General features: G+C 43.6%; 1 protein-coding gene across 1 annotated transcript in view; it reads left to right on the top strand.

The window, feature by feature from the left end:
* LOC137436250 (amphoterin-induced protein 2-like) overlaps positions 1-25,512 on the top strand; it is a 29,004-nt gene extending 3,492 nt beyond the window's left edge. The window contains exons 3-4 of the mRNA XM_068129973.2: positions 20,128-20,981; positions 23,793-25,512. Coding sequence (XP_067986074.2) covers positions 20,151-20,981; positions 23,793-24,572 — 1,611 coding nt within the window. The 5' untranslated portion in view covers positions 20,128-20,150 and the 3' untranslated portion in view covers positions 24,573-25,512. The remainder of the gene's footprint in view (positions 1-20,127; positions 20,982-23,792) is intronic.
* Positions 25,513-25,729: the final 217 nt, after the last annotated feature.

Below are 25,729 nucleotides of genomic sequence, written 5' to 3' on the forward strand. Positions count from 1 at the left end.
AATTTTAGATATATATATAGTACGGGCATGCCCTAGTATCTGAAAATGTTCGCAACATATTAATGTACATTTGTGCCAAATTTGGTGCTTGTATCACAAAATGCACAACAGGTTTGCTATGCTGTTACACTATAAGATCCCAATGGTATAATAAACATCTCTTGGAACCACAGCATCTTCTTGACAGGTGGTGGTCTCGTGGTCCTCACCTTCAGCCCCCCCCAACCCCCCCCCCCCCCGCACGCACAATCAGCTCACGCAGGTTCATCCAGTAACATAAACTCTGTTACGTTCCCTGCAAAAACAATGAAGGCAGGATTACCTCTTACCTCTTCTTCTTTGTTTCCTCTTTCTCTCATTATTGGAATTAACTTGAGTCTGTCCAATCTAGTGGGGTCATATCCAGGACTCCCGTGACCATGGAGGGCATAAGTTCGTTTGAGGATGGATTTTGGTACTTTGGGGTATTTAGAAAAAAATGAGCTCCTGTGCCCCTCCCAAAAGTGTGGGCTAACTTCACCATCGGGCAAAATCCAAAATGGCCGCTGGCGGCCATCTTGGAAATTACGCAATTACATATCTCTTGAGTAAAATAACTTCCAGACATGAAATAAGTGTCGTTTTTGACTAATTTAATGACCAGGAGTCCATTCCAGTGGTAATTTTTTCATTTCATGGTCTTCAATGTGAAATCCAAGATGGCCGCCAACAGCCATATTGAATATATGAATATTTCACATCTTCCAAACCAGTTAACGTAGGAAGACGATTAATGTATTGTTTTCAAGTAATTATATGGTGGGAAATTCATTCCCGGTGTTACCGACTTGGAGGTCATCTTCAGCATGAAAACCAAAATGGCCGCCAGCGGCCATCTTGGAAATATAAAGAAATACATAAATCTTGAGTAAATTAACATACAGGCATGAATTATGAAGTGTTTTAAAATTTTTATGACCAGGATTCAATTTCAGTGATTATTTTCTCATTTTGTGGTAATCTTTAACATGAAATTCAAGATGGCTGCCAACGGCCATATTGAGTATTTGAATATGTCCCACCTTCCGAAATTTGGTAGCTTTTTACTATTTGTAATTATGCTGTTTATTTTGTCACAGGATCATTGGATTTCTGCTCGCAAAAGACCACCGACTGCCACTACAACTGATCAGTCATCACATCACATCCCAACTATTTGTTGAATAACAGAATTAACTGAGTTCAGACGAACATGTCTGAAGAATCAAGCAGTAGCAGAAGTAGCAACCGCCCTCCTCAATGTGTGTTGCAATGTGGTGATCATATTGATCAGGAAGACTATTTCAAGCAAGAGAAAGCTCCAGCAAGCTGAAAAGCGAAAATCTGCATATAGTGAACAAAGCAGGATCAGCGTATCAGAGCGAGCGCGCAGCGGCATGCACATTCCAATCAACAGAAGCAGAAACACTCAGAATGTGCACCAACTCGTGTACGGATTGATGAGCAGGCTGTTCAAGATTTGATTGCATGCTTTGATGAATTTGATTGCAATCCCTACGATCTCTCTCTGCCAACACTCCGCACCCTACAATCTGGCATCCATGCCTCAGATGAGCTGGTTAATGACCTCAAGACTGCTCACCATGATGGCAAAACCAAGGTAGAGGACTTCCTCCAAAACAGAGTCTACTCAAAGAAAGCCTCCATCCACGACCTCATCAAGAGAAACTCCCGGCTCAATTTTGCTGGTATGGCAATCTCCAAACCATCTGGTGAGAATCTTAAAGTGCGAGCGGGAGAAATGGAGGGTAAAGCGATGGCAGCTGTCATCAGCCTTGCAGAAAAAGGTGGTCTTGTTGATTTACCAACTATCCTGGAGCATCATGTCACTGATGAATGCCTCCCCATTTTCAGTCAACGGTACATACCTAAAAATACAGAAGAGCAAGCTTGTTGAGAAGTTCTCATTGCAGTCTACCAACATTACAACCACTTACACAGCTGTGGTGGATATGGGAATGATATGGCGCATGGCTACACCAACTGTTGAGGACCGAGAGAAACAGGACGGTACCTGCTACACCTGGAGTGACTACGCTAACAAAGTTGTTCATCTGTTCTGTTCATCTGTTCATCATGTTCATGAGTCGACATCCTACAGCTGCACAGATATTTTGCATCAACGATCCATCTGATCACCCTGAATCAGTCAAGGATGATGAGAGGGACAGCAGAAAGAAAACCGGAGCGGTTCCAAATGTATTTATGAAAACTGATGAGCCATTCCCATCAGCCGGCGATTTCCAGTCTCAGCTCAGCAAATCCAGTAATAAAATCCGACTCCAACACTTCATCAAAGATGCATTCTGCAAAGCTGCTTCTGATCGTGAGAGAGAAGTGGTATACTCCGTTGGAACACGTTGCAGCAATCTACTGTCTGGCGAGGTCCTGGATGCATTCCACTTCAGACACTCAGAAGCCGATACAATCCTAATATCAACATATACCACATTTCGGACACAAGGTTATCAGGATCCCGTCATCATTGACTGTCAGGACACCGATATATATGTCCAGGTGGCATATGTCTCCCATCACGTTCCATTGTTGTTGTGAATAAGGAGAAAGCAAGATAATCTCTCCTGCAAGGCATTTTGTGATAAAGACATTGCAGATGTCATCATTCCTCTGCATGTCATTAGCGGTTGTGACAGTAACTCTGGCTTCTATGGACATGGTAAGAAGTTTGTAGTTGATAAGGTATCAGACCCAGAAGCCAGACAACTTCTTCAGAGATGCGACGAGAGCCTGCCACTCAAAGCTGAGGTCCTCTCAGATCTGAAGGCCTTTGTTCTAAAGTACATGTATGGCGACAAGAAAAGCACAAGTGCAGGTCAGGCTCGAGCTCTGAAGTGGAAAAGTCTTAAAAAGAAATGCACCATTCGCCTTCCCCCTGATGATGATAGTCTGACACATCACCTGCTTCGAGCCAACTACCTGACATATATTCAACGGCATTTTGAATTGAAGGAACATCCGTCTCCTCTGCAGCATGGCTGGCACCTGGTAGATGGTAAGTGTCGTCCTGTAAGATACACTCAACCAGCACTACCACTAGCTTTAGCTCGATCTGTTCATTCTGTTAGCATACAAGGGGAAAGGTGACCCTCTGGAGTGTGGCTCGTACCGAGCGATAAAGTTATTGGAGCATGGAATGAAGGTATTGGAAAGGGTGTTGGAGAGGAGGATAAGGAAGAAAGTGAAGATCGACGAAATGCAGTTTGGATTTATGCCAGGAAGAGGAACGACAGATGTGCTTTTCATTGTGAGGCAGTTGCAGGAGAAGTACATGGAGAAGAGGAAGAAGTTGTTTCTTGGGTTTGTTGATCTGGAGAAAGCATTCGATAGGGTTCCACGCAAAGTATTGACATGGGCATTGAGGAAGTTAGGAGTGGAGGAATGGTTGATCAGAGTAGTGATGGCAATGTACAAAAGAGCGCGCACAGCTGTAAGGACGAAGGACGGGAACAGTGGTGAGTTTGAGGTGAAGGTGGGAGTGCATCAGGGGTTGGTACTAAGTCCACTACTATTTGTAGCTGTGATGGAGGTGCTGGCTCAGAACGTAAAGGAGGGTTTACCATGGGAGTTGTTGTATGCAGATGATCTGGTGTTGATTGCAGAAAGTATGGATGGACTGAAGGAAAAGATGAACAAGTGGAAGGAATGTATGGAGACAAAAGGTCTGAAGGTGAATATCGGAAAGACGAAGTTGATGGCAAGTGGTAAAGCATGTGGTGAGGTGGAAAGAACTGGGAAGTGGCCGTGTGCTGTGTGCAGGAAGGGTGTCGGAGTGAACTCCATTCAATGTACAATGTGCGCTGAGTGGGTTCATCAAAAATGTAGTGGTCTGAGAGGGTCATTTACCAGTGTGGCAGCTACATTCAAATGTAAGGTGTGCACAGAGGGAGCTGCAGATGGAGGAAATGTTGAGTTGGATCTTGGAGATGGCGTGAAGCTGGAAGGTGTGAAAACATTTTGCTACCTCGGAGACATGCTGAATGGAGAAGGTGGATCAGACTCGGCAACGGTTGCTCGAGTGAGATGTGCATGGAAGAAGTTTCGGGAACTGAGTGGCGTGCTGATGAGGAGGAGAGTGTCGCTGAAGCTGAAGGGAAAGGTGTATGCTGCATGTGTGAGAAGTGTTATGATTTATGGGAGCGAGACATGGGTAATGAACGTAGAGCAGCAACGAAGGTTGGAAAGTGTGGAAATGCGAATGGTTCGACGGATGTGCGGAGTATCGTTGAGAGAGAGGAAGACAAATGATGAATTGCGAAAGATGATGGGAATAGAGCCTGTGATTGATGCTGTAAAGAGGAACAGGTTGAGATGGTTTGGTCATGTGTTGAAGAAGGATGAAAGTGACTGGTTGAGAAGAGTGATGGAAATGAATGTAGAAGGAAGTAGAAGACGGGGAAGACCGAGAAAGACTTGGCTAAAGATGGTGGAAGAAGAAATGCGGGCAAGGGGGTTAACAAGGAGAGATGCAGAAAATAGGGCAAAATGGAGAAGATTGTCATGGGGACCGCAGGGCTAACCCCCGCTCTAGCAGGGAAAATGGCCTTAAATGCATGTTGTTGTTGTTGTTGTTGTTCATTCTGTTAGCAGTGGAATCGACTCTGATTCTGATGGAAAATCGTCTTGTGAAACGGACAGTGACTCAGAAACATCAGATGACACTTTTGAATCTGAAAGCGATGCATAAAACTCTTTAAATATTGAAATTTGAAACATTGGTTGTACTCTTCTCGGATTAAAATGATCAGTAAGGTGATATATACAATGTAGGAACAAACAGCTTGCGTGCATTACCATGATGGCTGTTAAATTCAAGTATTGTCATCGTCAGATTGGGTGACAAAATTAAAGATGCTTCAATCCAACAGTAAATAACTCTCAGATTGGTGGCCATTTTGGATTAATGCTGAACATATTATATTCTTTTCAAAATTGAATGAGCTGCATAAATGACCATAAAAACGAGTTAGAAACAACCTAGATCATATTTTCAGATCTGACGATGACCTCAAAATGGGCAAGTAACACCTGGAATTAATTTGTAGTAAAAAAAACACTTCATAATTAATTCATGCCTGTATGTTAATTTACTCAAGATTTATGTATTTTTTTTTAATTTCCAAGATGGCCACTGGCGGCCATTTTAGTTTTCATGCTGAAGATGACCTCCAAGTCGGTAACACCGGGAATGAATTTCCCGCCATATAATTACTTGAAAACAATACATTAATCGTCTTCCTACGTTAACTGATTTGGAAAATGCGAAATATTCATATATTCAATATGGCTGTTGGCGGCCATCTTGGATTTCACATTGAAGATGACCATGAAATGAAAAAATAACCACTGGAATGGACTCCTGGTCATTAAATTAGTAAAAAACGACACTTATTTCATGTCTGTAAGTTATTTTACTCAAGAGATATGTAATTGTGTAATTTCCAAGATGGCCGCCAGCGGCCATTTTTGGATTTTGCCCTCTGGTGGAGTTAGCCCACACTTTTGGGAGGGGCACAGGAGCTCATTTTTTAAAAATACCCCAAAGTACCAAAATCCATCCTCAAACGAACTTATGCTCTCCGTGGTCACGGGAGTCCTGGATATGACCCTACTAATCCTTTGTCCTTTCATAAAATCCTTTAACATGGTGGCCACCAGAGTTGTCTTGTCCCTAACATCCTTCCACATGTTATATATGTATTCTCACTGATCCCACCTCTTTGTCCACTTGCAACGTTGCCCACACCTTTTGGGTTGCTCTGTCACACATCACACTACGTCATCCAACTGTTCCATGAGCATCATTTCTGGATGCAAAGGTTCGTTCTATGCAGTCGCTACCTGTGGTTTTAGCGTCGGTTATTGCAGGGGCTCAGTGATCCCATTGATGCAGTGGCCCATGTAAGTTACGACAGGAATTTGGAATTTTGCCATGGGACCGGCAATAGCTCGTCTTGTCTTTGCGAAGGACACCTTGGGATCGTCAATGCCAACCAACTAATGCCCGCAGATGGAACGTCCAGTTTAACATCCATACGAGGGGATGGCGGAACCAAATAACAAACTTTGAATCACCTGTCCAAAGAACCTTTGACCAATTTCTGTGTTCTTATGTATATTTTATCCTTTTAATCTTGTACACCTGTCTCAGAAAAGGTTTTCTTCCTGCAATATATCCTTTAAGTCCGGATTTCAAAAGTGACTATTTTCTCTTTGTGAAGGACACCTGGGGATGGATTGACAATGGCACCTGAGTCTTATGCCAGTTCTGTTATCAATTCAATACTCGTCTTATTTATATTCCTCAAGGATATTTACCTCCGACACCGTAGGTGGACGGAGGTTATGTTTTAACCCTTGTTTGTCTGTCCATCTGTCTTTGTCTGTTTGTCTATCTGTGAGCATAATATCTCAAAAAGTTATTGATGGATTCGTACAAAACTTGGTGGACAGGTTGGGTGTGTGCCAGGGACCAATTGATGATTTGGGTGGATTCGAATCCTGATCCGAGAATTTTTTAAAGTGAATCTTCACTATTGAGAGATCGGGCCAAAAACAAAATATAGCACGATATCTGAAAAGGTTATGGACGGATTTGGCCAAAAATTTGTGAAATAGTTGGGCATGTGCATGGATGAGGGAAAGGCTGTGGATGTAGTATATCTAGACTTAAGAAGGCATTTGATAAGGTACCACAGGAAGGAGTGGTGTTTACATTTGATAAGGCATTGATCCGCATTTGATAGGGTACTGCATAATCAATGTGAGGGTTTGTGGAGTGGCTGGTCAGGTAGCTAACTCGATTGGAAACTGGATTTGTGATCGGAAACAGAGAGTGGCTGTGAGTGGGAGGATGTCGAGCTGGGATGATGTAAGTAGTGGTGTGCCTCGGGTCAGTACTCAGACCATTAATATTCATAATCTACATCAATGATTTGGACAGTGGGGTTAAGAGTAGGCTTTCCAAATTTGCAGATGACAATAAGCTTGGACGTAAGGTAGGTAGTAGAGAGTGAGGTGATCAGATTCAGGAAAATCTAGATACTTGCATAGATTGGGTAAAATATTGGGAGATGCAGAAGTGCTGGGGATGGGAAAGAATAATGAAAATAGAGATTACATGATGCAAGGGGCAATCTTGGAGCGCATCATATAGGAGAAGGACCTCGGGGTGGTAATAGATACAGGTGGTAAGCAGACACAGTAGCACAAACAAGCACAGTGGCAGACAGTTATAAGTAAAGCCAACAGGGTTTTAGGTTGTATTTGTAGGGGCATAAACTATACAGTGCCTTCAGAAAGTATTCACACCCCTTGACCTTTTTCACATTTTGTTGTGTTGCAGCCTGAATTTAAAATGGATTAAATTGAGATTTATTTTGTCACCGATCTACACGTAATACACCATAATGTAAAAGTGGTATTTTAAAAAGATTTTTTTTGAAACAAAATTAATTAAAATGAAAAGCAGAAATATCTTGAGTCAATAAGTATTCAACCCCTTTGCTATGACACTCCAAATTGAACTCAGGTGCATCCAATTTCCTTGAATCATCCTTGAGATGCCTCCATCATTTTATTGGAGTCCCTTTGTGTCCAATTCAATTGATTGGACATGATATCAGAAAGAAACACACCTTTCTATACAAGGTCCCACCTGGTATAGAAACATGATGTTTGATGGGCCGAATGGCCTACTCCAATGTCAAATTTCCTTGTAGTTATCCCAGCTGGGTTTACTGTGGAATGAATGTTCCTCTCAACGAAATGATTTTCTCAACTCGGGCAGGTTGAGGTTGCGGTTCGTTGAATAAAGAACTGGATGAGCCGGACGTGCTCGGGTTGAGCCATTATTAGACATCATTTCCGAGCCAATGCTAATGGGGTCAATATTTTACCACAAAGACAGGTAAACAGGTCCGTTGACAGAGAATCGTTAACGATGGTCAATTAAACATCCATAAAAGCCTTTCCCATCGCTAAAGAGAAACCGAACTGCTTAACAGAGAACTCAATAATGGTGTGATACAAGAGAAATCCTGGGTTGCATTCCACATTCTATTCTCTAATGGCTGTTCTGAAAACATAATATTATCATTTCAAGGACTGCGATAAATGATGTTAATTTCACAACACCCCAAATTCAACTTTATTTTAATTATAAAACTCAAAATAGGTCCTTCACTTAAACTGAGAATCTTGTAAGCAACTGACACACACACACGCACACACACACACACACACACACACACACACACACACACACACATACACACACACACACACACACACACACACACATACACACATATACACACACACACACACACACACACACACACACGTACATATTGTTATATTTGTAGGGGGTAGGCAGTGATTACTTTAGTTCAGGTAGATTTGCATAAATTAGCAGGCTCGATTGTCGTGAAGAAGAACCACCATGTTATAAGTAGGGATCCGGTAGGTTGTGTGTTCGGATTAAGTGTTACGTGTGGCCATACGAAGGGTGGCTCTTGTGCGAATTAGCTTAGGGATTATGTTAATAAATCCCCTGGGGGTCGTTACCTCTGTATTTATTCCTTTGTCCCGTTTGGCACCACACCGTAGACACATAGGGCTAGAATCCCACATTTAAACGCCCTAATAAAAACATACCGGAAGCCAGGACATTCAGCGCTGCCACTGACAGCCCCAACTTGGATAGCAACATCGAAGCAGGCTGGTCCGTGGGGCCACGACCAGAAGGGCAGTGAGTGGTCAGGGTTTTGATTGACTGGTAAGGACACTCTGATTGGTGAAGTACGACCGATGACGTCAGAGAGCGGCATGTAAAATAGTTGGAGCGGCGGACATCTCCGCTTCTCGTTTTGGATGCCATAGCGAACGGTCGTGATTGCTCCTCTCCTCCCCCCTTCTCGAGGTTTTGGGTCGGGCGATAATGGTTGTGCCGGCATCTCCTCCTCGTTGTCCTGTTCGCCTGTTCATCTGGGCATTGAGAGCGAACATTCCCTCTTGCGCCTCTCGTTCCAAAAGCGATAGCGGATGGTTGGGTTTTGCCCTCTGCACGGGGAGGCTTCATCGCGGGCAGCCGTGTTCCGGCATGGGGCTGGTGGTCGTGGGGCGGAAGAGCCGCGGACCGAGGGCTGCAGTTTCACACCAAGGACGATGAAGACAGGCACGGCTGGGGGGGCGAGCTGCACGCGGGCCGTTCGATTCGCGTGGAAGGCCTGTTTCACGTCCGGGGCTTGGACCATTCCTGGCGAGACGCAACAGCTATCAGAGCTAAGTGCATTCAATAACCACACACCTTAATTTTATCCAACATTAATTTTATCCCTCGTCTGTTTGTGTCTGTTGTGGGGACATCCCAATTTAGGAATTTATTTGACTGTGTATTTATTTTGCATTACCGGCATTTCTTTTAATAAAGCCGGTATTTTTGGACACTTCAAATCCGTTTTCGGTTGAGTCATTTTTTGTGGGTTTGAGGACTGCCGGTGGGATCCGTTCAGGTACAGTGCATTCAGAAAGTATTCAGACCCCTTCACTTTTTTCACATATTGTTATGTTGCAGCCTTATGCTGAAATCGTTTAAATTCATCTTTTTTCCCTCATCAATCTAAACTCAATACCCCATAATGACAAAGAGAAAACAGGATTTTATAAAGTTTTGCAAATTTATTAAAAATAAAAAACTGAAATATCACTGACATAAGTATTCATACCCTTTGCTAAGACACTTGAAATTTACCTCAGGTCTCCCATTTCTCTTGATCATCTTGGAGATGTTTCTACATCTTGATTGGAGTCCACCTGTGGTAAATTCAATTGATTGGACATGATTTGGAAAGGCACACACCTGTCTATATAAGGTCTGTCAGCTGACAATGCATATCAGAGCAAAAACCAAGTCATGAGGTCGAAGGAACTGCTTGCAGAGCTCAGAGACAGGATTGTGTGGAGGCACAGATCTGGGGAAGCCTGCAAAAAAATCTCTGCTGCATTGAAGGTTCCCAAGAGCACAGTGGCCTCCATACTTCTTAAATGGAAGAAGTTTGGAACAACCAGGACTCTTCCGAGAGCTGGCCGCCTGGCCAAACTGAGCAATCGGGGGAGAAGGGCCTTGGTAAGAGAGGTGAACAAGAACCCGATGGTCACTCTGGCTGAGCTGCAGAGATCCTGTGTGGAGGTGGGAGAAACTTCCAGAAGGACAACCATCACTGCAACACTCCACCGATGTGGGCTTTATAGCAGAGTGGCCAGACGGAAGCCTCTCCTCAGTGAAAGACACGTGAAAGCCCGCTTGGAGTTTACAAAAAAGCACCTAAAGGACTCTCAGACTGTGAGAAACAAGATTCTGTCGGCTTTCATGTGTCTTTCACTGAGGAGAGGCTTCCGTTTGGCCACTCTGCCATAAAGCCCAGATCGGTGGAGTGTTGCAGTGATGGCTGTCCTTCTGGAAGTTTCTCCCACCTCCACACAGGATCTCTGGAACTCAGCCAGAGTGACCATCGGGTTCTTGGTCACCTCTCTTACCAAGGCCCTTCTCCCCCGATTGCTCAGTTTGGCCGGGCGGCCAGCTCTCGGAAGAGTCCTGGTTGTTCCAAACTTCTTCCATTTAAGAATTATGGAGGCCACTGTGCTCTTGGGAACCTTCAATGCAGCAGAAATTTTTTTGTAGGCTTCCCCAGATCTGTGCCTCGACACAATCCTGTCTCTGAGCTCTGCAGGCAGTTCCTTCGACCTCATGGCTTGGTTTTTGCTCTGATATGCATTGCCAGCTGTGAGACCTTATATAGACAGGTGTGTGCCTTTCCAAATCATGTCCAATCAATTGAATTTACCACAGGTGGACTCCAATCAATGTGTAGACTGTAGAAACATCTCAAAGATGATCAAGAGAAATGGGAGGCACCTGAGCTATATTTCAAGTGTCATAGCAAAGGGTCTGAATACTTATGTCAATGTGATATTTCAGTTTTTTCTTTTTAATGAATTTGCAAAACTTTCTAAAATCCTGTTTTCTCTTTGTCATTATGGGGTATTGAGTTAGGTTGATGAGGGAAAAAATGAATTTAAACGATTTCAGCATAAGGTTGCAACATAACAAAATGTGAAAAAAGTGAAGGGGTCTGAATACTTTCTGAATGCACTGTAAGTGCTCTTCAGCATCCTCCTCCTCCTCCTACCCCATCCCCCTCCCCCCTCCCCCCACGTGTATTAACTCCGCCATATTTTGAACTGAACGCTTCGGAGTTAAAGATCGTATGGCCTTTCGTGCTACCCTAAGGTATTCACCAAGGGTAGTCAGTCACACGACAATATATATACAAACATAATATATATACACACACACACACACACATACATATACACAAACATATATACACACACATACATACACATACACACACACATACATATATACACACACATACACGTACAAATAAACAATTGGAGATAAAAAAGAAATCATAGAATCATTTTGTTTAACAAAATTTAATTTAAATTTTTGACAGCAAAGTCGCCACCTTTTGCAGATATAACCGCCGAACACACTCGTGGCATTCTTTCTACAATGGAAATCAAATATTGTTTGGGAAGTTCTTCCCAACACTGTTGCAGAAGTTCCCACAAATGTGTTGCACTTGTAGGTTGCTTTGCTTTCACACTTCTGTCCAGTTCTTCCCAAAGCAGCTCGATGGAGTTTAAGTCTGGAGACTGTGCTGGCCATTCCATGCTTTGAAGCCTACCGTCTTGTTCTTTTCCTCGAAGGTAGTTTTGACATAGCCTGGAGGTGGGTTTAGGGTCATTATCTTGCTGTAGGATGAACCCCTGACCAACTAGGCGTATACCAGAGGGTATTGCATGGCGCTGCAAAATGCTGTGGTAGCCCTTTTGGTTCAGGTGCCAGTCACTCTGTGCAAGTCGCCGACTCTGGATCCAGCAAAGAGCCCCAGACCATCACGCTTCCTCCTCCATGTCTGATAGTTGGTGTCACACACTGAGGAACCATCCTTTCGCCTACTCGACGGCGTACAAAAACCCTGCGTGATGAACCAAAGATTTCAAATTTTGATTCATTGGTCCATAAGACCTTCTTCCAGTCTTCAGTAGTCCACTGGCGGTGCTTCATGGCCCAGGCAAGCCTCTTTTTCTTATTTTGCCATCTTAGCAATGGCTTTCTAACTGCCACTCGACCTGTCAAACCTGCAGCTCGTAGTCTTTTCTTCACAGTTGAAACTGAGACTTGCTTACTTCGACCAGTGTTAAGCTGTGCTTGAAGCTGTTGTCCTGTGAGCCGCCTATCACGCAAGCTGTTGACTCTCAGAAACTTGTCTTCTGATTCTGTTGTGGCTTTGGGTCTGCCAGACCTCTTCTTGTCAAAGTTTCCTCCAGTTTCCAATATACTACTTCCTGCAGTGAAATATTGTCCAAATAATGCTTCAGAGGGTGTAATAACAGTCTGTTTCAACACTGCTTTTATACAGACAGGGGGTTTGTAATCAAGTAATCAGCAGAGGTTGGAACACCTGTAGGAATTGTTTGCATCAACTTTCAAGGTTTAATTTACTTACATTGCTGCAGAACAGCTGTAAGTTCTTAACCCATTGCAGTACTTGTTCCCTGAAGAAGGCCTTTTTTTTTTTTACAATATAACTGTGCAGTTTACATTATTTTCCCGTTTTTGCTAACCTAAACTTTTTTTTAAACCTTGAGCAATTTACTGCTTACCTTTGTACCATTTCAGGTTATTCACTGAACTTGAATTGCTTAAATTTCAATAAAAACTGGAAAAATTGAGGTGTTCTAAAACTCTTGACCGGTAGTGTACATATACACACACATACATACACACACACACACACACACACACACACACACACACACACACACACATACACACACACATACATATATATACACACACACGTGCACATATACACACACATATACATATACACACACACATATACATATACATACACATACATACACACACACACACACACACACACACACACACACACACACACACAAACCCCCTTACTTTGAAATACTTTTTAAAAATTTGCCATTTCTTGAATTACTGTGGGGATCTCATTCCGAATCCCTCTTTGAACGCCCCTCATAACTCGAAGTCAATCAAGTCTCTGTATCAAAATATTTACCTTGTTACTTGTAGGCAATTTATGACATGACAATGAATCCTCCCTATCAGCACGATTACCACAAGAAAATTCAATGCAAACGTTCACAATTTTAACAAATTCAAACACAATTGTGCAGCTCATGTGGATTTTGCGTTTTTACTTGTACTCCAAGATAGCGGCTCGCAAATGTGGTGACACGACACACAAAACCTCTGTGCTTAAAATATGCACTGTACCAATTGCCAGTCTGTAAACAATATCCTCCCACTCACTGTACATCGTCAGTAAATGACAAAAACCCACCGACACTTCTCTAATCATACCGCCATAGAGTCAAAAAATTCCAGCTCCCATTGTGTTGTGCTCTACAAAATCACATGATGTCCCATTGTCTTCGGTCACATGACGCTCCATGGGCAGAGCAAGGCTGCACTAACGGACTTTTGTTTACTAATAGTTTTGTTTATGGACATTTTCCGACGGTTTTATGATTTTTTCCCTGGAATATTGGTTTTGAGTTGCATCAGTGTGCAAAATTTCAAATCAATGAGTCAGTCATTGGTTAGAAACGGCTTTATAATTATTATAATGATGATGATGATGACCGAGGCTCACAAGGTGGCCTGGACGAATGCGCACTAGAGTGAAGTCGATGGTGTGTCATCGTATACCCCCATGCTTCCCACCTAAAGCAAAGTTGAAAGATGGCAAAAAGTTCTATCCAGAAAAACCCAATATCAAATTTTGAGTCAAAGAAAAATTTTCTGGGTTTGATACCTATTACCTCAAGTCCACACCACCTGGGGCATGAATCGGGGTCAAATCCCCAAAAAATTGTTACATATTTCATGCCTCCCCCCCCCCCCCCCGCCATTAGAATTACCCATTGGAATTACACTTTTTGATCCCTTGAGAATTACCCTTTAGAACTATCTAGAATTACACGTTAGATCCTTTTAGAACCCATTACAATTACACTTTAGAACCCTTTAGAATTATTCTTTAGAACCCTCTAGAATTACACATCAGATCCTTTTAGAACCCATTAGAATTACACTTTAGAACCCTTTATAATTATTCTTTAGAACCCTCTAGAATTACACGTTAGATCCTTTTAGAACCCATTAGAATTACACGTTAGATCCCTTTAGAACCCATTAGAATTACCCATTAGAATTGCGCTTGGTTCAGAGCCATTAGAATTACCCTTTAGAATTAACATTTAGAACCCTCTATAATTACACTTTAGAACCTTTTATAATTAAACACGGTGGGTTAGAAAGGTTCTTCTTCACCGCTTAAGAAATCTACACACACACACACACACACACACACACACACACACACACACACACACACACACACACACACACACACACACAATCTACAAAGTACACACTCACTCACTTTTCTTGTTGTTCCATTCAATTCAAAAGGTTTGAGGAACCAGTAAGTTACATCCGTCAAAGAAATGGCAACTTGTTTTTTGAAACTTTTCAATAAATAGCGAAATATTAGTAAGAAAAAAACATTTCCTTTCTGGCATATGGAAATTCCTTCCCGAAGAGAAAGTAGGGAGCTACCGACCGCCAAGAGTAAGTAGGGAGAGTTGAAAATACCTGGTCAAATTCCAGATTTCTATCCTGTAGTCCCGTGTCAGAGTGGCGACCCAACCAGAATTGTAACTGTAGGCAAGGAAACTGCTTCAGCAGCACCGACGCTCTGAGTGTATATGTAGCACGGCACATGAGTATACGGAAATCCATCAAAGAGGATCTGTGTTCCAGGTAGATTTTAAACATCCTTTGATAAGTTTTCCAGAGTACGGCAAGTTATCGCCAGCACCCTGAACAAATACCAATACAGCAAGTTATCGCCAGCAACCTGAACAAATACCAATACGGCAAGTTATCGCCAGCAACCTGAACAAATACCAATACGGCAAGTTATCGCCAGCAACCTGAACAAATACCAATACGGCAAGTTATCGCCAGCACCCTGAACAAATACCAATACGGCAAGTTATCGCCAGCACCCTGAACAAATACCAATACGGCAAGTTATCGCCAGCACCCTGAACAAATACCAATACGGCAAGTTATCGCCAGCAACCTGAACAAATACCAATACGGCAAGTTATCGCCAGCACCCTGAACAAATACAAAATTCCAACACTGACTGATTTGCTGGGAAGGCAATGGCAAAAAAACCCAGCATAACCCTCAGCAAGAAACTGCTTCCTCAGCACCGACGATCCGTGAAGAGTACGATGATGTTGACGCCCAATTGTGGAAGTCATTTACACTCTCATCCATCTTCCATTCGATCTGCAATCAGATGTTTCAAGCACTTAAAGCACTGAAGCGTTAATGTCCGATGTTGACTCAAATTGCTTCTTCATCACTGACTTTCCCGGCCCTCGTTTACTTGGCAAAAGCAGAAGTCGTATGACATAAAGCCGCGTCATGTTTAAAACACAAGCTGTAGGTCGACCAATGTGGTTGAAAATACCTGCAGGGGAGTCTCTGCCAGGAACCTGTGACTCCCGATTTTGGCACAGCACGCTCGGTAAGTGCACACCCCAGAGACATGCGCTCTCAGCACAACTCGCAATGGAGCGTACGAGATAGGCTTGACTTCGCTTGATGTTCTTGCCCTACAACTCTACGCTGCACTGCAGAATAACCTGCCTGGGAAGAAGGGGGGAAGGCCAGGGTGGTTGTTCATTGCAAATCTAGAACACATACCATCCTGTCTTGCAACCTTGCCAGGTTGCAAAGTCCTCTCGTCTCACGTCCTGCCACACAAGCTTGTCAGAGTGACGAGCACAAATGCAGACACAGGGGAAATGGCTGGGGGGAGGCCAGCACAGCTATAAGCTTGCCAGACGTTGTGGCGGGGATGAAGCTTCAGGGGCACTTGATGGTCAAAAACACAAGGGAAGGAAGTTGGAAAAGTGGCATCATTGACTGGGAGGGGGTGATGTAGGGAAGGAACTAAATCCAGAGAAATGATGGAAAATTTGTACTTTTGTCCGCGATAACACCAAACTGATGAATTTTATCTCTGACCTTAACAGTATCCTACACCTTCAGAATTCGATTTTTTTTTCATGCTTCCAGGATGTTGGGGGGAAAAAAAAGCCTTCTCAGGCCAATATGATCGATATCCCAAATTGGAGATGGTGGAATGTTCAGAACATCATGCTAAAAGCTTTTGATGGAAGAGAGAAAATACAAATGAAACACCAATAAAGGCCTACCCCATGTCCAATTCTACATCCTCACGGCTCCTCCTCTCCACACTACCTCACCCCTCCCCTCTTTGCTCTTCCCTGCCAACAGCACCGCCTTCCCCATCCCTAATTCTATGGACTTTGCCAATCTAGAACTTTGCAAATCAAAGGACTTCACTCCAATTTTACAGGAAGGCTGCGGTGGCAGAGTTGTCGCTTATGTCACAAACTCCATTTTCCACTGTCCATGTACTACCCTTCCATCTCCTAACCCTTAGGGGTACCTTTGGCTGCACTTTCCCCTCCACAAACACCTCTTGTTTGTCTGTGTGCTGTACTCTCGCTCTTTGCTAACATGGACCATCTTATAACCACCCCTCCAAACTTTCTCTTCCTCATATGCTGTGATTTCAACTGGCACCATGCCAACTGGCTGGGTGTTGGTACCTCTTCAACCAGCCATGGCATTGTAGCAAAGGACTTCTGCATCTCCATCGGCCTCACCTAATCAATTAACTTTCTGATCCGGATCCATCCCAATGGCACGTCTTCCCTTCTGGACTTGGTAATGACAAACTTTCCTACAAGTATGTCCTGTTACTCTTCTGCTCCAATAGGTTCATCTGACCATGTGCTTGTTAGAGTCAACATCTCTCTGGCTATTGTCAGAGAGCTACATCAGCACCACAGACTCTGGGATTGCTCACTCAATCTGACTGACAGGCACTGCAAGCTGCCTTCTCACGTCAAGACTGATCTTTCATTTCCACCTCTCCTGATTTCCAGTAATACTGCCTGGGAATCTCTCCACACAAGCTTGCTTTCATCTTTGGTTCCCTGGAAAATCCTGCTTATCTCTTTGCTGATGATTCCATCCTTTGTCATATCATTTCTCAATGTTCAGATAGCAGCCTCTTCCCTATATGCAGACCAGGATAGTACTTATCAGGAGCTGGTCCAACACTTGGAATATGCCTTTCAACCTCAACATATCCCACAAACTCGCTCTGTCTCACTGAAAGAACTCTCTTGTAAACCTTCCCATCTACTTCCTAAACAAACCACTTGAAGAGGTCAAATCACTCAACCTTTTGGGCCTCACTATCAGCCATGATCTTTCTTGGGCACACGATATTTCCAAAATGGCCTCCAAAGCCAGCCGACGACTGGGCATCCTTCATTGTGCAAGATCTTTCCTTGGCCAGTCTGAACTTTTGACAACCTACAAGTCCTTAATGTGCAGGTTAATGCAGTACTCGTCTCCCCTTTGGGCAGGCACCCACATGTCACACCTTGTCCTTGATGTTGTGGTAGGCAAGGCCCGTAAAATCATGGGAATGTCCGGTGATGAAGCCAGGTGTCTCGGCCTGTTACTTTTCATCGCGGACAGGTTAGTGGCCTCTCTGTATTCTACTGCCTCCTTTTTGGACCTCTTGCACCCTCTGCCCTCTCTTGCTCCTGTCCCTCCCAGGTTTCTGCAAAGTGCACATGGTCTGCCAGTAACCCTCTTCATGTTAAACTCCCAAAATCCATGCTCACTGCTTACCTCCGATCATTTGTTCCTCTTCTCTCTCCCCTGTGAAACCAAACATCCCCGGTCTGTTCAGGCTCATTCTTCCGTCCAGGGCTAAACGACAGCTGTTAACTACTATTCTAGGTCATCCCACACCCATGATCTCTTCTAGCCCAAATGACCCCATTCCCAAGCATTCCTTTTTTCCAGGTTATTGTGATTCCCCCCCCCCCCCCCACTATCCCTCACACCTTTTCATTTGTTAGTTTGTCGGTTAGTTTGTACATTTTTTGTTTCATCCCCACTTGACCCCACCCTCTTCTTGCTGTGTTTCGTTTGGCTTGTGTGTAGCTGGTCCACCCCCACGTGTCCTTCTTCCCCTCCCCTCAATCTCACTTCTGCTCTGCTGGTGGTGTTTCCCCCTTTCCATTTTGTTCCCTTCCATTCTGCTCTTGCTCTTCCATGAGTCTCAACCATGTACGCAAATAGAAATGTTGCTACAAAGGGGACGGGGCTTTTTCTTCTGTATACCTATTGTTATGTTTGTGGGGGTAGGTGATGAAATACCATAGTGGAGATAGAATTGTGTAGGGTAGCATGGACCGCATGCGAGTAGGAAGCCAATCTCGATGTATTTAAGTAGAAAAACTGTGAGCTTAAGATCGTTTACGTGTCACCACACGGGGGATGGTGTTATGTTAACTACGTAGGGTTTAAGGCTAGTTCTCCCAGTACGTGATTGCCTTCTGTGATTTTTCCCTATTTTTTTTTTACAATTACAACAACAACAATAACAATGAGCGCTCCATTAAACCACAACAACCGACATAAATGCCGACAGTACCTGGACATTACGTTCGGCAAGTAAACCCCCCCCCCAACCGCCCCATAATTACCGACAGAGCCGACCATTCCAGAACGACAGCTAAACACGCCTCCAAGGGATCGTAAACAACAGGCCACACCCTGAGCTTTGTCATTGGTCGGGAGGACATGGAGTGATGCAATAGAGCTCGGGCGATTAGACAGCGTGACGTCAGAGCGAGAAGGTTAGAAATGGAAGAAGAAGACTCTCTCTCTCGTTTTGGCTTTTGTATCGGGTGGTCACTCTTTGGTTTTGTCTTTCGGGTGGCTCGGCTACTTGTTGCTCACGTGTGCTTGTGTAGAGAGCTTTCAGAGCCTTTGTGGAACTCTTGGGTTTTTGTGCTGGAGAGGGGGGTCAGCCATTGCTGTGCAGGCTGGTGAGGAGAGCTTGGAGAAGGAAGAAGGCACGTCTCACTTTTGTATTGGTTGCTCGGTTTACTTGGAGGCGGCTGGAATATTTTTTCGGTGCGTTGCTGCTGAGAGAGAGAGCGGTGTGGAACCTTCGCAACGTCAGAGGAGGAGGTGTTGTTGGCCGAGATGCTCTTCAGGGTCAGTGGAGGTAAGGCGAAGGAGGCTATCCTGTCTGCTTGTTTCACGCCTGGGCATTTCGACGCGGGGTTTAGGCGCCATTGTCGGAGCGCTTCCCGCGCGAGTGGCTACACCGCAGCAATGACTATCAAGCTCCTAAAAGCTTCGTTGATCAGAGCTGAGTGCTGGTCGTTTACAGAGAAAGAACATTATTTTATTTCTTTAATCTCCCCCCTTATCTGTTTTGTGTGTCTGAGTGGAGACGACTCACCGTAGGAAATATTCAATTCACCTCTGCATTTGTTTTATTCTTTGCTTTATTTCATTAAATTCATTTGTGTTGCATTTTCAATTGTGTGTCGTGTTTCTTTGTTCTGTGGGTTTCTGGTTATACCCCATGTGTTTTGTTCAGATAAGCACCTCGTTCCTTCACCCGCGCACGATGGACCAACCGCCAAAATATGGCTATGCACCTCGGAATTAAACTCGTTATGGCCATTCGTCACCCAGCGGTGTTAACCGCAGGGCTGACACAACAGTATTTTAACAATGGCAACTTTATCCTCCATAAACATATCCAGATTTTGGTTATATATTCAACTCTTAGCTTACTCCCCCTAACTTTACTAAATAATGAGTTGCCTATCGCTAGCTACCCAAATAGGCTTTATAAATGTGAATTTTTTTTCGAGATGCAACTGAAGTCAACTATTTGGTTTTATGTACTGTATTATGTGTTCAACACCTTATAACCATTGTGTACTTTGTTACAGGTTTGCACCGTGGAAGCCTGACCATGTTGTACGTCCTACCTTACAACGGCTGGCGGATGGTGTCCAACCTTGGCCTCTTCCTCTACACCTTACTACTACTGCCTTTGCTATTGTTGACCCCAGGCTGGTGCACTTGGACCTCCGCCTTAAGGTTGCGATCTTGCCACCATAACTGCTTCTGCGCCGGTGAGCTGATGGATTGCAGTGGTGCCAATCGATCAGCTTTTCCCATCAAGCTTTGGCCTTACACTCGCAGACTTGATCTTAGCTATGCAGACATCCCAAACTCCACGAGAAAATGGCTCCTGCATACAAAATACCTGCTCTATTTCAAACTGAGGCACTGTGGTTTATCCACCTTGAAGGGAATGCCTTTTCAGAACCTTAAGGTGCTCACGTTACTCGACCTCTCCTCCAATTCATTGAAATCAATTGAGTGGCAGATATTCAAAGGGTTGGACTCTCTGGAGAGCCTTTGGCTATACAACAACCACCTGGAGAGCATTTCTGGGTCAATGCACAAGCTGCACAACCTCAGAAGCCTCTATCTGAGCAATAACCGGCTGCAGGACTTTCCCAAAGTACTACTTTCTCCTGAAGACCGCCCGCAAACTTTGAGAGTTGTTGATTTGTCTTACAATCGTCTGCAGAACCTCCCCATTGAGAAAATGAAAGATTTACCACTCCCTTTCTGCGCAGGCCTCTACTTGCACGGAAACCCACTGACCTGCAGCTGTGCTCTGTCTAAACTGCTGCACAAATGGGAACGACAAGGCCTGTTTTCAACATTGCAGTTTCATCACTGGTTGAAGTGCAAGAAAGAAAGCTCGAACGGAAGTGTTCACCTCCTTGAGGTGGTCACTTTTATCACGTCACCATTCTACACAAAAATTATGGTTTTTTTGTTATATATATATATTTATTATTCTCTAGTTTTGATACAGTTTTAAAACTAAAGTCTAAAAGCCTAGTTCCTGACTCTCAGAGCTTTATCTCAACTCTCGTAGACATCTGATTTCATTTCTCAGTCGCGAAGATGGTTTAACATTCGGTTGCAGCAAACGGGGAGGAAATCGGACTAATACGTTAAGCGCCTTTGGGCTTCTTGAAAAGCGCTATACAAAATAAATGAATTATTATTATTATTATTATTAATACAGTCAAACCTCGCCGTCCGCGGGGGTTACGTTCCTGTAAAAGTCAGCGAATGGCGAAATCGCAACCAGCGAACAGTTTCTAACATGTAAGCGAATGAGATACGTTCCAGCCTCACAAAATTTAAGTGCAAAAATCATTGATAAATTACAAAATAAAAATTTAAATAGAAAAATAAGAACAATTAAGTAAAATGAGATTAAATAAGTAACATTTACCATCAATAAGAAGACTTTTCTGCTCAGAGTACCTGTACGTTCTCCTAGGAGCGACCCACAGTTCCTCACGTGTGTTATATTGTGATCTTTCCTTAATGAAGACGGGACTGCACAGTCTTCCATAATGTGTTTTGTTGTGTGTGGAGTGACCTGGCAGAGGGTTGCAGGTGTTGCAGGTGGCGTCCCATAGAGGAGTCCCCGATGAGACAGAACGATGAAAATGAGCTCTGGGTTCTTCTTCTTCACCACGGTCTATCACCCTTCTTTCTCTTCAGAGAAATTCTTTTGTTCCTTTATACTGTTCCTTTTGTTCTGTTGCATCCTCATTAAGCGATTAAAAATTGAAAACCATGAAGAACGAACGAGTTTAAAGTGGGTGGAGTTCATTTTTTCCAAGATGCGGCGACGTGTTTAAAAACTTATGAAAACCGAACAAGTTTAAGGTGGGAGGGGTTAAATTTTCCGGGGAGGGAGAGAAAGGGTGTCTATAAGGTAAGCACAGATCTGCGAAAATTGCGGACAGTTGGACAGGTCGCATAACTCCACCCACAATTTCAATCTGAAAATTCATACTCCTGCGATCTTGAGAAGCCAAAGATTTATTTGGAGCTTTAATATTCAAAATCGCAATGCCCTCCCTATAAGTTTTCCATTTATTGTAAAACAAGGCAGCGGTCTGTTGTCTATACACCGCCCAAATAACTATGGGGTATTCTCTCCAGCAGGGTTTTTACCACGGTAGTGGTAATGCAAGTCCTTGCTATTATTTCCGACTATTTTCTCTGAAATGGCTCGACCAGTGATCATAAAACCCATGTCTTTGTTGGAGAAATTCCAGGATCTCGTGACATTGTGAAAGAAAACATCCAACATTTACTTGTAACGATGTGTATATATGAAACAGGAGGAAGATTATTACTCTCCCCTGAGGAGAGGCTATTGCATTTGAGTCTGTTTGTCTGTCCGTCCGTTTGTTACTTGGCAAAAAAAAAAAAAAAAAAAATTTTTGCAAGTATATTGATCACTCCAGTTTGTGTGTTTGTTTGTCCGCTCACTTATACTTGCCTACAGGTCACAATTTGAAACCGATCTTCACGAAACTTCACCAAATGGGAGAGTTTGTGGTCCGACAAAATCCTATATATTTAAGGTCAAAAGGTCAACATAGGCCAAAGGTCAACCACTTTTTTTCAAATTTCTAAAATCCTCAATTTTAATCCGATCGACTTGAAATTTGAATAAGATTTACATATCGGCTAACGGAAATCAACTGCCAACTATTTTTGAGATCAGCATAGGCTAAAAGGTCAACATAGGCTAAAGGTCAACCACCTTTTCAAATTTCTAAAATCCTCCATTTTCATCCGATTGACTTGAAATTTGAATAGGATTTTCATGTCAGCGAACTGAATTCAACCACTATTTTTTAAATCAACATTGGTCATAAGGTCAACATAGGCCAAAGGTCAACATAGGCCAAAGGTCAACCACTTTTTTCAGATTCCTAAATCCTCAATTTTCATCCGATTGGCTTGAAATTTGAATATGATTTACATATCGGCTAACGGAAATCAACTGCCAACTATTTTTGAGATCAGCAAAGGCTAAAGGTCAACCACCTTTTTCAAATTTCTAAAATCCTCCATTTTCATCCGATTGACTTGAAATTTGAATAGGATTTTCATGTCAGCGAACTGAATTCAACCACTATTTTTAAAATCAACATTGGTCATAAGGTCAACATAGGCCAGAGGTCAACCACTTTTTCAGGTTCCTAAATCCTCAATTTTCATCCGATTGGCTTTGGCTAAAATTTGGCTAAAATTGGCTAAATTTGGCGATTGGCTAAAAAAAACAGTTCACTTGAGGTCAGAAAACAAAACAACAATGTCAAAAGGTTACTGGAGGCGTGAGGTTGAGAGTGAGGAGTCACTTCAAATAGTTTGGCCTGTAGACGTCGATTTGGAAAAACCTGAAGCCGAATTGGTTTACAACTATCTTCCACATTTTGATGCAATAAGGCTTTTTATTGATGGCCTCCTCTTGAAGAGGCAGAGACAAATCGATGTTACTTTAAGAGGCTCCAAGCCAGTACAACATAAGGCTCAAGCTAACTATCAATTCCCTCTTGTACGATATATCATTTCAGATCTCTACAGATGCTGATGGCAAAAAAAAAATACAATGCTGTTAAACTTGGTCCTCTTTTTGTATAATATTTTAGACTGACTCCATTACTTCCCCACAATCGATATGAAAGCTTGTAAGTTTATGTAATTGCTGTGTTCACAGGAATCCCAAGAGGATGGCTTCAACTGTTCCTCCAACAGTTCACTGTGCTGTTCTTCACTTCCGCCCGACAAGCCGAGCGATCACGTGGCCTACGTCGGCGACCGTGTGGTGCTGCCCTGTCCTTCCCGCTTGTCCTCGCACGACGGGACCCACTTCAGCTGGTTCACTCCCGACTCCATAAGCTTAAAGACTCCCACCTCCAATCACAGCGGAACCGTCAAGCTACTGCAAAATGGCACCCTCGAGTTGAAGTTTGTGGCAAAGTTCCAGGCCGGTACGTACACGTGCAACACGAGCAACGATCTCTTCAACCTCCACGACTCGTCCGTGGTGACCCTGAAGATCGACAAAAGGGACAATCCATTCAGCACCGCACTGACGACGCTCATCGCCTCCTCGGCCATCATCTCTCTAATCGGTCTTTACCTCTTCATACCACCGTGTCGCCGGACACGCACAGACCCCGTTTCAGGACCAAGTATCGTTGAAACTTCGCAGACGTCCATCTTGAGCAATGTGGCCTCACGACCCCAAACCGCCCTCCGCTCAGAAACAGACGTGCACGAAGGAGGGCCCAGTTCAGCAAGTGGGCCACAGAAGCCAGGAAAACATGTCATGATCCTCGAACCACATAAAGACAAAGGAGCTCACGGCAGTCGATTAAAGGATGGTCGGGAATTCGAGGATGGTCGCCAAGAACGTCTGCTGCAGTTTCTCCGTGTCAAGTCAGACTCGGAGTCTAACTCTTCTATCTACTCAGATACTCCTATAGTCAGATAAGTCCAAACTATAACTAACACGCTCCTCTTAGTCTTCTCATGAAAACCATTATTCCGTTTTGTGCAAGGAAAGGTCCTCCTTGGATGTAGACTGCCGATTCAATAGGCCTTTAAGTCTGTGGTTACGAGGGCCATTTCAGAAATTTAAATTGCTTTTGGGGGAAATAACATTTAGGTGTACAGTTTGAGGGACTCGTAACACGTAAACGTTCGCACTGTTGATTGGCAAAATTAATTGTTCGGCCTTGTATTCCATCAAAACCTCCATAGCCAGGTATGGTGACTATGCATTCGGGCAAAGGTAAACAAGCGTTACGCCTAGGTCCCCCGTCGGTGAAGTGATGAGTTGACAAAGTGGAAGACGCAAGGCGGCCATCTTGGATTTTGACGTGGCGACCCAATTTTCAATAGCGTTCTTCCTTATGCGTAGATACACCCACACACCAGATTATAAGTTGGTACTTCGCTTATTTTTCAAGATATTCCGCTCACAAGGTTCAGACATTTACTTTTCAAGATCTCGCGCTCACAAGGTTTAGATATGGTGACAGCCATCTTGGATTTTGACGTGGCGACATACTTTTCAATAGGGTTCTTCCATATGCCTAGTTGCACCCACAAACCAAATTAGAATTCGGTCCTTCGCTTACGCACGCACGCACGCACGTCCGGACGCACGCACGCACGTCCGGACGCACACATGGACGAAGGGGAAAACCATAGTCCCCCTTTCGATCCGCGGTGCGACGGGGGACAATAATAAACTAGAGAAAAGTTTAGTGCTGTGTGTGTATATAAACATTATATTGTTACACTTTTAGCAGGAAATCAAATGGATTTAAGGACAAACAACAAGGGAATAAAACCGAGAGGCTGAGCCAAGATTTAAGTGGAGAATATGTGCTGAACGAGTGAAGAACATAAAGCTGCCGTTTTCACCCGATTCATGTCTGTCGTTAACTTTTATCGCTGCACATTATGAGCCTTACAAAATACAAAGTGCTGTAACATTGGAGGCGTGACCCGAGGCCGACGGTGTTTCGACGAACTAGGTTACCATCAGCAATGTCATCCATCCCTCTTTCCCCATATGCACACAGATTGTAGTCGTTCGTTTGACGTACCAATTACAGTCAATGGGGACTAGTTATCTCTTAC

The sequence above is a fragment of the Myxine glutinosa genome, chromosome 11 (assembly GCF_964187855.1).
Source record: "Myxine glutinosa chromosome 11, kmMyxGlut1.1, whole genome shotgun sequence".
NCBI lineage: Eukaryota > Metazoa > Chordata > Myxini > Myxiniformes > Myxinidae > Myxine > Myxine glutinosa.